This window comes from Zootoca vivipara, chromosome 14 (assembly GCF_965207765.1).
Source record: "Zootoca vivipara chromosome 14, rZooViv2.hap1.1, whole genome shotgun sequence".
NCBI classification, from domain to species: domain Eukaryota; kingdom Metazoa; phylum Chordata; class Lepidosauria; order Squamata; family Lacertidae; genus Zootoca; species Zootoca vivipara.
In genome coordinates this window covers 31,127,784-31,141,488 of record NC_142597.1, presented here as the reverse complement: position 1 = coordinate 31,141,488, position 13,705 = coordinate 31,127,784, and the positions used below count along the sequence as shown (strand labels likewise).

Below are 13,705 nucleotides of genomic sequence, written 5' to 3'. Positions count from 1 at the left end.
AACCACAACGGTTGCTACACCCAAGAAGGCGCACGCGCGAGAGCCGGCGTCGGATTAAACGACAGTCGCGCGCCGTCGCCAAGACAACAAGGGAGGAGCGATTCGCCGAAGCCTTCCAGCTCGCGCGAGTTGCGCGCGCACACACAGAGAGATTATGCAGGCGAGAGTGTGTGCAGGATGGGAAAGCGATGGAACCATAGAGCTTTCGTTGGTTGAGCAGAGGGGCCGGAAGTCGTGTGTCGTCGCAGCAGAAGTGACACGTTCCGTCACTCCACCCATTTGTTTATTTCTTCCTTTCTAAAGCCGGACCCGTTCGCCGCTGGTCGATCGGTCGCCGCCATGGCTCTGGAGACGGTGCCCAAAGACCTGCGTCACTTGCGAGCCTGCCTGCTCTGCTCGCTTGTGAAGGTGTGTGAGCGTGTATTGTCCGGTTCCACTTCCGGATAAACCGGAAGTCCCTGTTTTTGATTACGGGGAGCCACCCTGGAGGAAGCCAGTGTGGGTCCTTTGCAACCCTGGGGACCCCCTACAAAGCAGGGTGGGGGAGCTCTGAAGGTAGTAGCCCTTTCTGTTCCCTTACCCTCGTTGCCTGTTCACGGTGTGCTTCCAGACCATGGAGGTTCTGATTTAGCCATTGTGGCTCATGGCAGAAGTTTCTGGAGTTATTACTCTGCTGCATTTAATTATTTATTGTGTTGAATGTATATGTCACCTTCTCTTCCAAAGTTCCGTACATGGTTCTGCCCCTCCTCATTTAATCCCCACAACAACCCTGTGAGGTGAGCTAGGGTGAGAGGCACTGACCGCCTCCCAAGGTTACCCAGCGAGCTTCATGGCTGAGTCAGGGATTCTAACCCTTGTCTCCAAGGCCCTAGTCAGACACTCTGACCATGACAGCACTACTGGGTCTCAGACAACACTATGTGAAGGATCCCTTCTGAGACTCTTTGGAGGCCAGTTCCCCAGTCCTGTCAGCACCTATCACTATCGGGCAAAGATTTTGAAAATTTTATTTTGACAGGTCTTTAGCCTGACTTGACTTTATTTATAACTCACCTAATAAGTGAATAGATGTATGAGAGGTGTGTGCCATTCATTATTTATTTACTTATCAATAAAACAATCACAATAAACCAAGCACCCATATAATACATTTTGATTTGGCCACAGTGTTAGTGTCTGGATTGGTTTCATGTGCTTAAATTTTTGTGGTTTTTTCTACTAGTTTTAGAAATGAATTTATTTATAATAACTCATTGGTTGCCTTGTGAGGAAATTATGGAATGATTCCTTGAAAAGGTTGTGCTCCAGCAGGTTTTTTTGTTTGCTTTATTCAACCTCTAGTTGTAGAAGCTTCCTTTTGAGTTCCTTTTCCTGATTTAATTTCATCTTGCTCTTCAGACCATTGACCAGTTTGAGTTTGATGGTTGTGACAACTGTGACTCCTACCTGCAGATGAAGGGGAACCGTGAGATGGTTTACGATTGCACCAGCTCTTCCTTTGATGGGTGAGTCTGTTTACTAATATTATTTATTGGATTTCTTACTCCTGCTTGACCAGAAGGTCCCAGTGCAGCATACAACAATACAGTCGTACCTTGGAAGTTGAATGGAATCCATTCCGGAAGTCCGTTCAACTTCAAAAGATTCAGAATCCAAATTGCGGCTTCTGATTTGCTGTAGGAATCAGCCTGCAGCCAATCAGAAGCCGTGGAAGCCCCATCGGATGTTTGGGTTCCAAAAGAACGTTTGCAAACCGGAACAATCACTTCTGGGTTTGCGGTGTTCGGAAACCAAAACGTCCGAGTTCCAGGGCATTCGGGATCCGAGGTATGACTGAATAAAAATGTAATATTTACTCAGTTAAAAGAACATACAGAAATCCCTCCCCCCAAAAAGAGCAGGGGCCACCCATGTGCCTGCAGTTTTCTCTGGCATTCACATCATACTGCAGTGGATTTTTTTCAGTTAACCACACCCAGTTGTGATGCTTTAAGACAGCTTTGCTTGGTTAGAACAACAGCAGCTGCTTGGGAACCCAAAGAAGTGGAGTCCATAGGCCTATAAGTAACATGGGCTTATACAGAGGCATTATGTTTACACATGTGTAGAAATTAAGTCATGTAATAAGCGGAGGTTACAGTTAGCTAACAACCCTATCAAAAGAGCAAAAGCAACATTGCAGAACAAGGTAATAGATTCATCTATTAGTATCAACAAATTCCTTCATACCTCTTCACAGACACCTTGGCTCTTATAACATCCTTTCACCCAATATCTTCTTCACACTTCATGCTGCCTTTACATCTTAGGCTATCTAGCAATACCTTTTTCTACCACACTACCCACCCCTTGCTGATATTAGCTTTGGGGCAAGCATTAAACACACTAGGTTGCAATGTGTGCTTGGCTGTGGTGTGGCACCCACAGCCATTTTTCCAGCAGGGTTTCTTGGTCATTTGAGTGTAAGCCGCCAGTGACAAGACCAAGGTTTTTTTGACTGGTGTCTCTATCCAGCTGAATGATCATGGAAATGATAGCAGGGCAATTATCTATGGTATGCAGTGTTAAGTAGGAAGCTGAGTTCCTTGGAGATGCAAGATGTTGGAATGAGCTGGGCTCATGTGCAAGGGGAGGCAACTGACACAGGCAAGTGACACATTAGGAAGAACTTCCTGACAGTAAGAGCTGTTTGGCAGTGGAATTTGCTACCAAGGAGTGTGGTGGAGTCTCCTTCTTTGGAGGTCTTTAAGCAGAGGCTTGACAGCCATATGTGAAGAATACTTTGATGGTGTTTCCTGCTTGGCAGGGGGTTGGACTGGATGGCCCTTGTGGTCTCTTCCAACTCTATGATTCTATGAAAGAGGAGCAGTTGCCTGCCTCTCAGCCTAATAATTCTCCCCACATCTGGATTGTGTAACTGAGCCCCGTGGCCTCTTGTATGGAACAGGAAAAGACACATAATATAGCAGTAACCCTGTTAGTATATTAGCCCCAAGAAGGCTGGAATACTGGTTGCTTTTGATCATTCTGGGTGCCTTTGTGGGCATTGGATGTATGCAGTGAGGAGAGGCCCCATTCACTGGCAAAGCATGTGCTGCTATGAAAATCTCCAGATTATGAGCAGGGAATTACTTTTGTTTAAGACTTCCTGAGAGTTGCTGCCAGTCAAAATAAATAGTGCTGGGTTAGATGGGCCCATAGTATAAAGCAGCCTTGCACATTCAAGGTGAACAAGCAGTGTTCTCTGTGGATGAGTGAGGTGAGGGTCCCCTTCAGGCTGAAACCCACAAGTGCATCGTCCTCAGAGTAAGCGTAGTTGGTGTGACGTGTTCCTGCAGTTCTAACTCTCCTTGTCCTCTTGCAGCATTATTGCCATGATGAGCCCTGAGGACAGCTGGGTCTCCAAGTGGCAGAGAATCAGTAAGTCCGCCCCCTTATGTCCTTTCGCACTCCGCCTTCAGCATAATTATGGCAAATGAAAAGGCAGATCAACCCAATTTCTCTGGAACTGGCTGTAAATCTTCAAGCGGTTTGCTGTTTCCTCTGTGTGTCCCTTTTGGTCTGCTACCATTTGCAATTGAAGCAGCTTTTAATAACTTCTTCCATTGTTTTGTCCCACACACCTGGGGACCTTCCACCCCACCCCATCCCCATCCTGTTACTTTCTTTAAACCCTTTTTGCAGCTGTTTGATTCTCAGTTTTCCTCACTGCAACTCTGCAGGCTTACCAAGGTGGGGAATAAGACTGTTTTTGTCCGTCTTTCTTCACTGCTGTTCAGGATGGCCCAGGCTCCCCTTTCTTAAAGTTGTTGGTTTAAGGAGTGATAACCAGAACATGTTCTCTTCCCCCAGGTAATTTCAAGCCCGGTGTGTATGCAGTGTCTGTGACTGGCCGCCTACCCCAAGGTAACTTACCAGGCTTTTAGTAAGAATTAAAAGTTTTTCCTTGCTCTCAAAGTTGAGAACCTTGCTGCTCAATCAGGCCCAAGAGGACCCTTTTAGTCCAGCATCCTCTTCTGGCCACCTAGATCCCCTTACGAGAAGCCAACAAGCTGGACATGAGATCAACCTAGGTTGATAACTTCAGACATTTCCATCTTTTTTGCTACTGAGCCTGTGCTCATCTGGGCATTTCTGTCTTGAAGGGAAGAGCTTGCACAATATCACTAGAACTCATGGACATCTAATGAAGCTGAATTTTAGAAGTTTCAGGCCAGGCAAAAGAAAGTCCTCGTGCAGTGCATAGTTAAACTATGGAACTCACTCCCACAGGAGGTAATGATAGCCAGCAACTGGATGGCTTTTAAAAAAGCATTGAGGAGAGGGCAATCAATGTCTACCATCCATGATGCCTATTCTCTGCTTTCACAGTTTGGGGCAGCAATGCTTCTGGATACCAGTTGCTGGAAACTGCAGGAGTGCTCTGGTGCCCAAATCCTACTGAGGGTTTCCCAGAAAATGTGTCTGCTTGACTTTGTGCGAACAGGATACTGATCTCGATGGGCCATTGGTCTGATCCAGCAGGCTCTTATCTTACTTTATGTATGTAATGGGGGAGGAAAAGGAAGAACTAGGCTCACAGAAAGAGTATAATCGGTCACCATGATTAACCTTGCAGCTGGTTAGGAAATTTGCAGTTTCAGGATGTGATGCGTGCACACAGAGATGTAGATAAAACCCACTATGACAAAGCTTTGGGAATAATCTTTTTCTTGGATTTTGCTAATTAGCTAGCTGCAGGCTTGCTAATGCCACATATCTTTTCCTTTTACTTCCTTGCCTCTTCTCCCCACCCCTTAAACATACGTAATACTTTTCTTATTGCTGCAGGCATCGTTCGGGAACTGAAGAGTCGCGGTGTGGCCTACAAGTCTCGGGACACAGCTATAAAGACCTAAGGAGGAGACGTTCCACCCACCCCTCAATTGACGCCCACACAGGCCTCCATTTCAGAAGAGACTCCCTCTCAGAACTGGCCTAACGTTAAGAAACAAAGATCTCTTTGTGGGTGTGGGGTCTTTGTCTGGGGATCAAGAGTGGACTGACTGCACCATCCTCCTCCCTGCTAGCTGAGCTAGAGAGGGGCCTTCCTGAGAGGCTGTAAGTAGGAGCTACAGCAGTTTTAAGTGTTGATGATTTCTGTAAATATTCCTAATAAATTTGGTTATGGTGTCAGAAATTCACATCCTGAGGTTGGCTGTTTTCCTTGCAATCTGCAAAACATATAGAGCTGAAAGTCATGTGTGTGTGTGTGTGTGTGGACGACTGCTGTTAAGCATGTACCTTAGGCTGCAGGTTTTGTTCTGATATGGATGTGTTATTTTCTGGGCCGGGTGTGTGTGGAATGTGGCCCTCACAGATTGCTGGACTGCACTCCCATCAGCTGCAGGCAGGATGGCCCGTGGTCACAGAGAATGCAGTGTTGTCCAGCAGCACCAGGAGCATCTACTTAGTTAAGGTGTGCTGGGGAGGGTGACCAACAATAATTAAGGGCCTGGAAACCAAGCCTTATGAGGCAGGGTTGAGGGAGCTGTGTATGTTTAGCCTGGGGAAGAGGTGAGAGGAGAGCCATCTTCAGTTATCTGAAAGGGTTTCACGTTTCTGCTATTCCGGACGAGAGAACCCAAACCAGTGGGTTCAAATGACAAGAAAGGAGATTCCGATGAAACATTAGGAAGAACTTTCTGACGGAGCTGCTTGGCCATGGAACAGGACCACCTCAGAAGTTAGCGGAATCTGCTTCATTAGAAGTTTTTTTTAACAGAGATTGGATGTTCACGTGTTAAAGATTCTTTAGCTGTGATTCCTCCATTGTAGGGGGCTGGACTAGATGACCCCTGGGGGTACCTCCACCTCTACAATTCTATGATTCCAAGGTTTTAGTCTTGTTTTAAATGTATTTGCTGTTTTTGTGTTTTTAGTTATTTAGTGTGCAAATCGCCGTAAGACAGTTGCTTATAGAAGGTGATAAATCAATTGGTGATGATGATGATAATGATTTAGGAATATTGAACACGGCAAGAGACATTGGGAAATGTGAATAAATTGGAATACAGTGGTACCTCTGTTTACAAACACAATTGGTTCCAGAAATCTATACTTAACCTGAAGCGAACTTTCCTATTGAAAGTAATGGAAAGTGGATTAATCCATTCCAGACGGTCCGTGGAGTACTTAAACTGAAGCGTACTTAACCTGAAGCGAACTTTCCCATTGAAAGTATTGGAAAGTGGATTAATCTGTTCCAGATGGGTCCGCGGAGTACTTAACCCGAGGTATGAGTGTAATTGGTTCCGGAAGTCCGTACTTAACCTGAAGCGTACTTAACCTGAAGCAAACTTTCCCATTGAAAGTAATGGGAAGTGGATTAATCCGTTCCAGACAGGTCCGCGGAGTACTTAAACTGAAAGTACTCAAACCGAGGCGTACTAAAAACCGAGGTATGACTGTAGTTTGGGTAGAAATGAATGCATGACCAGCCCTGTATTTCTAATGATGGCCACTAGGAGGCAGTGCAGGACTGTTCCTTGGAGCAACTCCTTGTAGCCTTCCAACCATAAACCCATTTTATATCTTTATCACCCACAGTGACCCTTGGCTCTTGAATTCTTCTGGTTTTTGAAGAAGTGATTGCGGTCATTGCATCGCACAACTTCCAGCCAAATATGTGTAACAGGAGTGGGGAGTATTGCGGCCCTGCAGCAGTTACCAGACTCTTAACTCCCACCAGCCCCTTCAACCAGCATGGTCAGGAATGATGGGAGTTGTTGTCCAGCAACATATAGAGAGCCCCAGATGTTTCCTCCACCTGCCATAGAACTCTTTTCCTTTTCCTTTTGTAGCCACTTGGGGAGGTGATCATTGCTAAACTCGCTTTACAGAGCGAGACTTGGCCAAGGCCACAGAGTTTCATTTATTTCTAAAAATATGTATATACTGGTACGCCATCAAAAATATGTATCAAAGTGGTTTACAATATTAAAATGCAAAAACCATACAATAAACCAGGCATCCCCAAACTGCGGCCCTCCAGATGTTTTGGCCTACAACTCCCATGATCCCTTGCTAACAGGACCAGTGGTCAGGGATGATGGGAATTGTAGTCCAAAACATCTGGAGGGCTGAAGTTTGGGGATGCCTGCAATAAACCCTTAAAAAGAGTTGAAAATGCACACCGATTAATTAATGTGGAAGGATGTATTCTTAAATTGCCTGCTTATGCCTGGAGGAAAGAGAAGTTTTCATCAAGTGCTGAATCTTTGTTCGCAGTGTGTTCCACAGGACTCAGTTCCTTGTTACTGTCAAATGAGCCTCACCAACTCAGGAAACAGGCCAATGGTGCTCCTGCAGATAATCTGAATGATCAAGCTCTGGGGTATGAGGGGTTCAGGCAATCCCTGAGGTATTGAGGAATACAAGTCTGTGGGGAGGTGGGACTTGGACCTTGAACCCTGGCTCTTACGATCATGCACCCTTTCCCCCACTGGTGTCCCCAAATTGGTCCTCCTGAGCTCTGGAGCCTTTCTTTGCCCCTGTTCTCTCTCAGTCCAGGCACTTAATCTACCCTGGTGATTCAGCGAGGTCCCAGATGTTGCTGAACCCCAGCTTCCATCATGCCTGGCCATTGGTCATAGGGACTGAGGCTGATGGGAGTTGGGAGTCCAGCAGCATTGCCCACTTCTGCTTAAAAAGAGAAGAGGGGGAAAGGAATTGAGAAATGGATATACAGTGGTACCTTGGTTCTCAAACTTAATCCATTCCGGGCATCCGTTCGACTCCTGAAACGGTTCGAAAACCAAGGCGCAGCCCAATGGGCTGCAGGAGCTTCCTGCACTCAATTGAAAGCCACATTGGATGTTCGGCTTCCAAAAAATGTTCGCAAACCGGAACATTCACTTCCGGGCTTGCAGTGTTCGGGAGCTAATTTGTTCAGGAGCCAAGCCATTTGAATACCAAAGTACCACTGTATTCCCTGGACCATCCTCTGGACTGGTGACAGATCAGAAAGATCCACACTGCTATGGGGGAAGAGGTGCATGGATCAAGGAACTCCACCCACTTAGCAGCATGTTGGTGGCAATATCTGTCCACGCACCAAGGCACTCTCCATCTAAGTCAGGCACTGGTCCATCTAACTCAGTTTTGTCCACACTGACTGGCAGCAGCTCTCGGGATTCAGGCAAGAGCCTCCAGCTCAGGTGTGTTGAAACCCAGGACAGAGGAATAGGGGTCCTTCCACATTTGAGTTCCTGGAAATTCATTCCAAACACTATCCTGGTTCTCATGGAGTGCAAATGGAGGTGGTAAAAAAATTATCGTCCTGGACTGGTCTGCTTCATGGCACAGAGCATGTCTTGACTGCTCCCTCATGCAAAATGAATCCTAGTATATGTGAACTCCAGGCTGGCTAGAAAGGTATTTTGAAAGCTAGTGTGGTGTAATGGTTAGATCAGGCATCCCCAAACTTCAGCCCTCCAGATGTTTTGGCCTACAATTCCCATCATCCCCGACCACTCGTCCTGTTAGCTAGGGATCATGGGAATTGTAGGCCAAAACATCTGGAGGGCCACAGTTTGGGGGTGCCTGGGTTAGTGCATCAGACTAGGACCATAAAGACCAGGGGCTCAAATCTCCACTCAGCTATGAAGTTCACCAGGTGGCCTTAGGTCTGTCACTGTCTCTCAGCCTAACCTACCTCACAGGGTTGTTGTGGGGATTAAGTGAGGAGTGGGGGGGGGAGAACCAGGGACACCCCCTTTTGCTCCTTGAAGGAAAAGATGGGATAGAAATTGAATGAATAAAATATTTTGTGTGGAGGAGCTCCCAGCCGCTGTACGAGGTGCTGGGAATCCAAAAGAGGTTTTTTTAAAAAACCACTTCATTAAATAAAACTGTGACCTAATTCCATGACACAGGTGAGTGTTGCTGAACTACAACTCGCATCATTGCTGACTATTGACCATACTGGCTGCTGGGAGTCGGAGTCCAGCAATCTCCAGTGGGAGCATCAGGTTCACTTTCCCTGCTGTAGACAGGGATGGTGGAATCCTCAAAAGAGGAATCATAAAATTGTAGAGATGGGAGGGACCACATGGGCCAGCTTGTTTGACCCACTGCCATGCAGGAATCACAGCCAAATGAACCCTGACACCCAGCTATCCAACCTCTGTTTAAAAACCTCCAGTGAAGGAGAGCCCAAGACCTTCTGAGAGAGTCCCTTCCTCTGTCAAACAGCTCTTATTATCAGAAGGGAGTTTGATCTAACAACATATACAGAACCTAGGGATGTGGGTGCCGCTGTGGTCTAAGCCAGTGAGCCACTTGGGCTTGCCAATCAGAAGGTCGGCATTTCAAATCCCCATGGCTGGGTGAGCTCCCGTTGCTCTGTCCCAGCTCCTGCCAACCTAGCAGTTTGAAAGCACGCCAGTGCAAGTAGATAAATAGGTACTGCTGCAGCAGGAAGGTAAACGGCGTTTCTGTGCGCTCTGGTTCCCGTCACGGTGTCCCATTGCGCCAGAAGCGGTTTTAGTCATGCTGGCCACATGACTCGGAAAGCTGTCTGTGGACAAACGCCGGCTTCCTCGGCCTGAAAGCGAGATGAGCGCCACAACACCATAGTCACCTTTGACTGGATCCAGGGGTCCTTTACCTTTACTTTTACCTTTAAACGGAACCCATAAGGCCAAAGTAGGAGATACTGTTGGGAGGGTAATCTTCTTCTTCTTCTTCTTCTTCTTCTTCTTCTTCTTCTTCTTCTTCTTCTTCTTCTTCTTCTTCTTCTTCTTCTTCTTCTTCTTCTTCTTCTGCGATCAATCGTATCCGAGTAAGATTGTCTTCCATAAACACGGCTTTAACAATGGGTCCGTAAGTGACTGTGGAGGCCAGTTCTGGATCCACACGTCCTTCCACAGTGGGGACATTGGTTTCCGGGCGGGAGTTGATCACGGTGTGGATTTGCCAAGCGCACCTTCCTCTTAGCACATTTCTCCAACTCGAGCACTCACAGGCCAGTGTTTCCCAGTTGTCAGTGTTTATGCTACATTTTTAAAGATTTGCCTTGAGACAGTCTTTAAACCTCTTTTGTTGACCACCAGCATTATGCTTTCCATTTTTAAGTTCGGAATAGAGTAGTTGCTTTGGAAGACGATCATCAGGCATCCGCACAACATGACCAATCCAACGAAGTTGATGTTGAAGAATCATTGCTTCAACACTGGTGATCTTTGCTTCTTCCAGTATACTGATATTAGTTCGCCTGTCTTCCCAAGTGATGTGTAAAAATTTTCGGAGACACCGTTGATGGAATCTTTCGAGGAGTTGGAGATGGCGTTTATAATTGGTCCATGTTTCAAAAGTATATAGTAAGGTTGGTAGTACAAACAAGCATTTTGGTTTCCCTGCGAATGTTCCGGTTCTCAAACACTCTGCACTTCAACCGGGAGAAAGCTGCACTCGCAGAGCCCAGGCGATGCTGGATTTCGGCATCAATGTTGGCCCTTGTGGAAAGGTAACTGCCTAGGTAGGAGAAGTGATCAACATTTTCCAACGTTACACCACTGAGTTAGATTTGTGGCGCTGCAGAGGGGTTGTTTTGTACTTGTTGGTGCAGCACTTTGGTTTTTTGGATGCTGAACGATAGGCCAAGCTTCTCGTAAGCTTCTGCAAAGATATTTAGGATGGTTTGGAGGTCATCCTCTGAGCGTGCGCACACTATATTGTCATCAGCATACGGAAGCTCTATGATGGAAGTTACGGTAACCTTACTTTTTTGCTTTTAGCCTGCTCAGATGGAATAGCTTTCCATCTGTTCGATATATGATTTCTACTCTGGTGGGGAGTTTCCCACCGACAAAGTGTAGGATCATGGCAATGAAAATAATGAATAGAGTTGGGGCAATAGCACAACCCTGTTTAACACCTGATCCCACTGTGAATGGTTCACTTTGAGAGCCATTGTTATCTGCAATTGTTGCTGTCATATTATCATGGAGGAGCCGAATGATGTTTACAAATTTATCTGGGCAGCCAATTTTCAGAAGGACAGTCCACAGGGCATTACGATTTTCAGTGTCGAAAGCCTTAGTCAGGTCAATAAACGCCATATACAGGGGTTGGTTTTGCTCTCTGCATTTTTCTTGAAACTGTCAAGTGGTGAAAATCATGTCCACTGTCCCCCTAGAAGGCCGAAAACCATTTTGGGTTTCAGGAAGGGTCACCTCGGATATTGTTACCAGACGGTTTGCTAAGATCCTTGCAATAATTTTGTCGGCCGCAGCTAATAGAGAGATGCCTCGATAGTTTCCACAATCAGTTCTGTCACCTTTTTAAAAGAGATTGATAATTTTGGCATCCGTAAAGTCTGCTGGGATCTCTTCTCTTTCCCAGATTTTTTCGATGAGCTTGTGAAGTTGTTGTGTAAGTTCAATTCCGCTCACTTTGAAGATTTCAGCAGGTATCCCATCAGGTCCACTGGCTTTGTTGTTTTTCATTTGGTTAATCGCTGTACACAACTCTCGAATTTGGAGATACTGCAAGCTCATCTCTAACTTGTTTTTGCGGAAAAGTAACTCTAAAGTATCTCTACCTTTTGTTTTTGCCAAAGTAGGAGATACTGTTGGGAGGGCAATATTCAGTGTGTGTATGTGTACACTGCTACCTCTTGGTCATCCCACCTAACTCAGAGGATGGAGAGGGTGGCCCAGGAGGGGGCATTCTCTGTGGTGGCCCCTGAATTGTGGAACTCCTTGGAGAGCTGAGCCTGGTACCTTCACTATACAGCTTTGGGCAAATGTCACCGTTCTGCCCCAGCCTTTGAAAGTTGAGATGTGTGTTTCAAGACCCACCCTGCTCTTGCAAATCTAATATACTTCAACTGTTTTTAATCCTAAATTACATATTGTAAGATGCCCTGGGACATGTTGGTGAAGGGCAGGTAATTAACTTAATCATAATATAATATAATTAATATAATATAATAATCATCTCGTAATGTAATGTAATGTGATATAGAAATGTTTTCACTTCCAATTATTGTAGTTTCCAAATCTCAGGTACCTAATACGTACCACCTGACTTCCCTGTTTTGCGAGGAAAGTAGATCAATGATACATATTCCATGACCCGGTAGTTGCAATTTTATATTTCTTGGTTTCCTGTGTCTGTGTTTGCCCAGGAACACTCCCCTTGCTAATCATTTTTTGGACACTGCCTGCAATGGACTCAAGCATTCTTCTGTTACCATAAGTACTGGTGTCTTGTTTTTGCAAAGGAGGAACAGCAAGCTGATATTACAAGATGCTGCATTGTGCAATTATCGTAACCGGAGGGCAAATACCATCAGGATACTAAGTGCTCATTCTTATACTTTGAAGGCAGCAAGCCGAGCACTTCAGGTGCCAGATCTGTGGCTTGTGTGATCTTGCACATGAGCAAGGCATTGGTGCGTCTCGTTTGCTCATGAGCCATTGTCATTTCCCCCTTCTTCATCCTGTGGCCTCCTTTCCCCCCTTGGAGGTGAAGCAGACAAGCTTAATTACTGGATGCTGTCTCTCTGTGTTCTTGTGCCAGGTTGTGGCTGGCTTTTAATTTTGCAAAAGGCGGGCGTGAAGGTTTGGTTGTCTCTGGCTCATCCTTGGCTGCTAAGATGCACATTTAACTCTTGCCTCCTTGACAAGGCTGGCCTGAGGGGCCTGTCATGTCAGCGCTTTCACGCCGGACTGGTTCTGAGGGTTGACTGCGTCACTTCCCATTTGGCTCTCTGCTTTTCTTCGAGAACTTAATTCCCTTCACCCTGCAGGTGATGGCTTGAAGTGAAAAGGCGCTGTCATGTAGTGGGGGCTTGGCAGGTGTGTCTTCCCCCCCGGACCCGTTTATCAGGGGATCTGCCCTGATTTCCTGGAATCCAATCCTGGTAATTCATTTTATCCTTTCTCTCCATTTTACCTTTTGAAAGCAGAGCTTCTATTTAAAATAGAGCTTGTATTGCAGCTGCTACCCAGGATGGCTAGGCTCTGCCTCCATGGTCAGAGGCAGTAATGCTTCTAAATACCACTTGCTGGGAACCACAGGAGGGGAGAGAGCTGCTCAGGGGCTTGGATCCTGCTTGCTGGTTTCCCACATGTATCTGGTTAGCCACTATGAGAACACAATGTTGGACTGGGTGGGCCACTGGCCTGATCCAGCAGAGCTCTTGCATGCTTTACTTCATTGAATTTTTACCCCACTATTTCCTCCAAGGAGCATGAAGTGGTGTGTTCCACTCAGGTCTCCTTTGAATGCTAAATCCCAGGTGTGTGCATTTTGTGGCTGATGCACCATTTTCAAAATTGTGTGTGCTTTTTGTTTGTTTGTTTGTATAATATTATTGCTTTCATCATGCAAGAGCTTCTCTTTGCAAAACCACCCCTTTTTATTTTTGCCAGCAGCGATCCTCTCTCTCTCTCTCTCTCTCTCTCTCTCTCTCTCTCTCTCTCTCTCTCTCTCTCTCTCTCTCTCTCTCTCTCGGCCAAAGTATTCAGGGAAGGGAAAAGGAGCACGTTTTAAACGCACATCACCTAATGCGTCTGCATGTCAGAATAGCAGGGAGCATGTGACCTATTTTACCGCAGTGTTTGAACTGGAGGCTTCTTCCACCCGCCTGCTTGCCTTCACAGATCCAGCCCGGCACAGCTACCTGGGGCTTAGGCATGCAGTCAGTGTTTCT

General features: G+C 46.2%; 1 protein-coding gene across 1 annotated transcript; it reads left to right on the top strand.

The window, feature by feature from the left end:
* The first annotated feature begins 307 nt into the window (after positions 1 to 307).
* On the top strand, positions 308 to 5,186 carry SUPT4H1 (SPT4 homolog, DSIF elongation factor subunit). Its single transcript, XM_035140163.3, has 5 exons — positions 308 to 408; positions 1,402 to 1,508; positions 3,368 to 3,423; positions 3,856 to 3,909; positions 4,834 to 5,186. The coding sequence occupies exons 1-5, from the start codon at positions 340 to 342 to the stop codon at positions 4,899 to 4,901; spliced, it is 354 nt and encodes a 117-aa protein (XP_034996054.1). The 5' UTR covers positions 308 to 339; the 3' UTR covers positions 4,902 to 5,186.
* Positions 5,187 to 13,705: the final 8,519 nt, after the last annotated feature.

What these genes read in the sequence shown, in the direction of transcription:
- SUPT4H1 (XM_035140163.3), top strand. Translation starts at nt 340, where the DNA reads ATGGCTCTGGAGACGGTGCCCAAAGACCTGCGTCACTTGCGAGCCTGC. An exon ending in ACCAGCTCTTCCTTTGATGG is followed by an intron (nt 1,509 to 3,367) that starts GTGAGTCTGTTT and finishes GTCCTCTTGCAG; the next exon opens with CATTATTGCCATGATGAGCC. An exon ending in CTCCAAGTGGCAGAGAATCA is followed by an intron (nt 3,424 to 3,855) that starts GTAAGTCCGCCC and finishes CTCTTCCCCCAG; the next exon opens with GTAATTTCAAGCCCGGTGTG.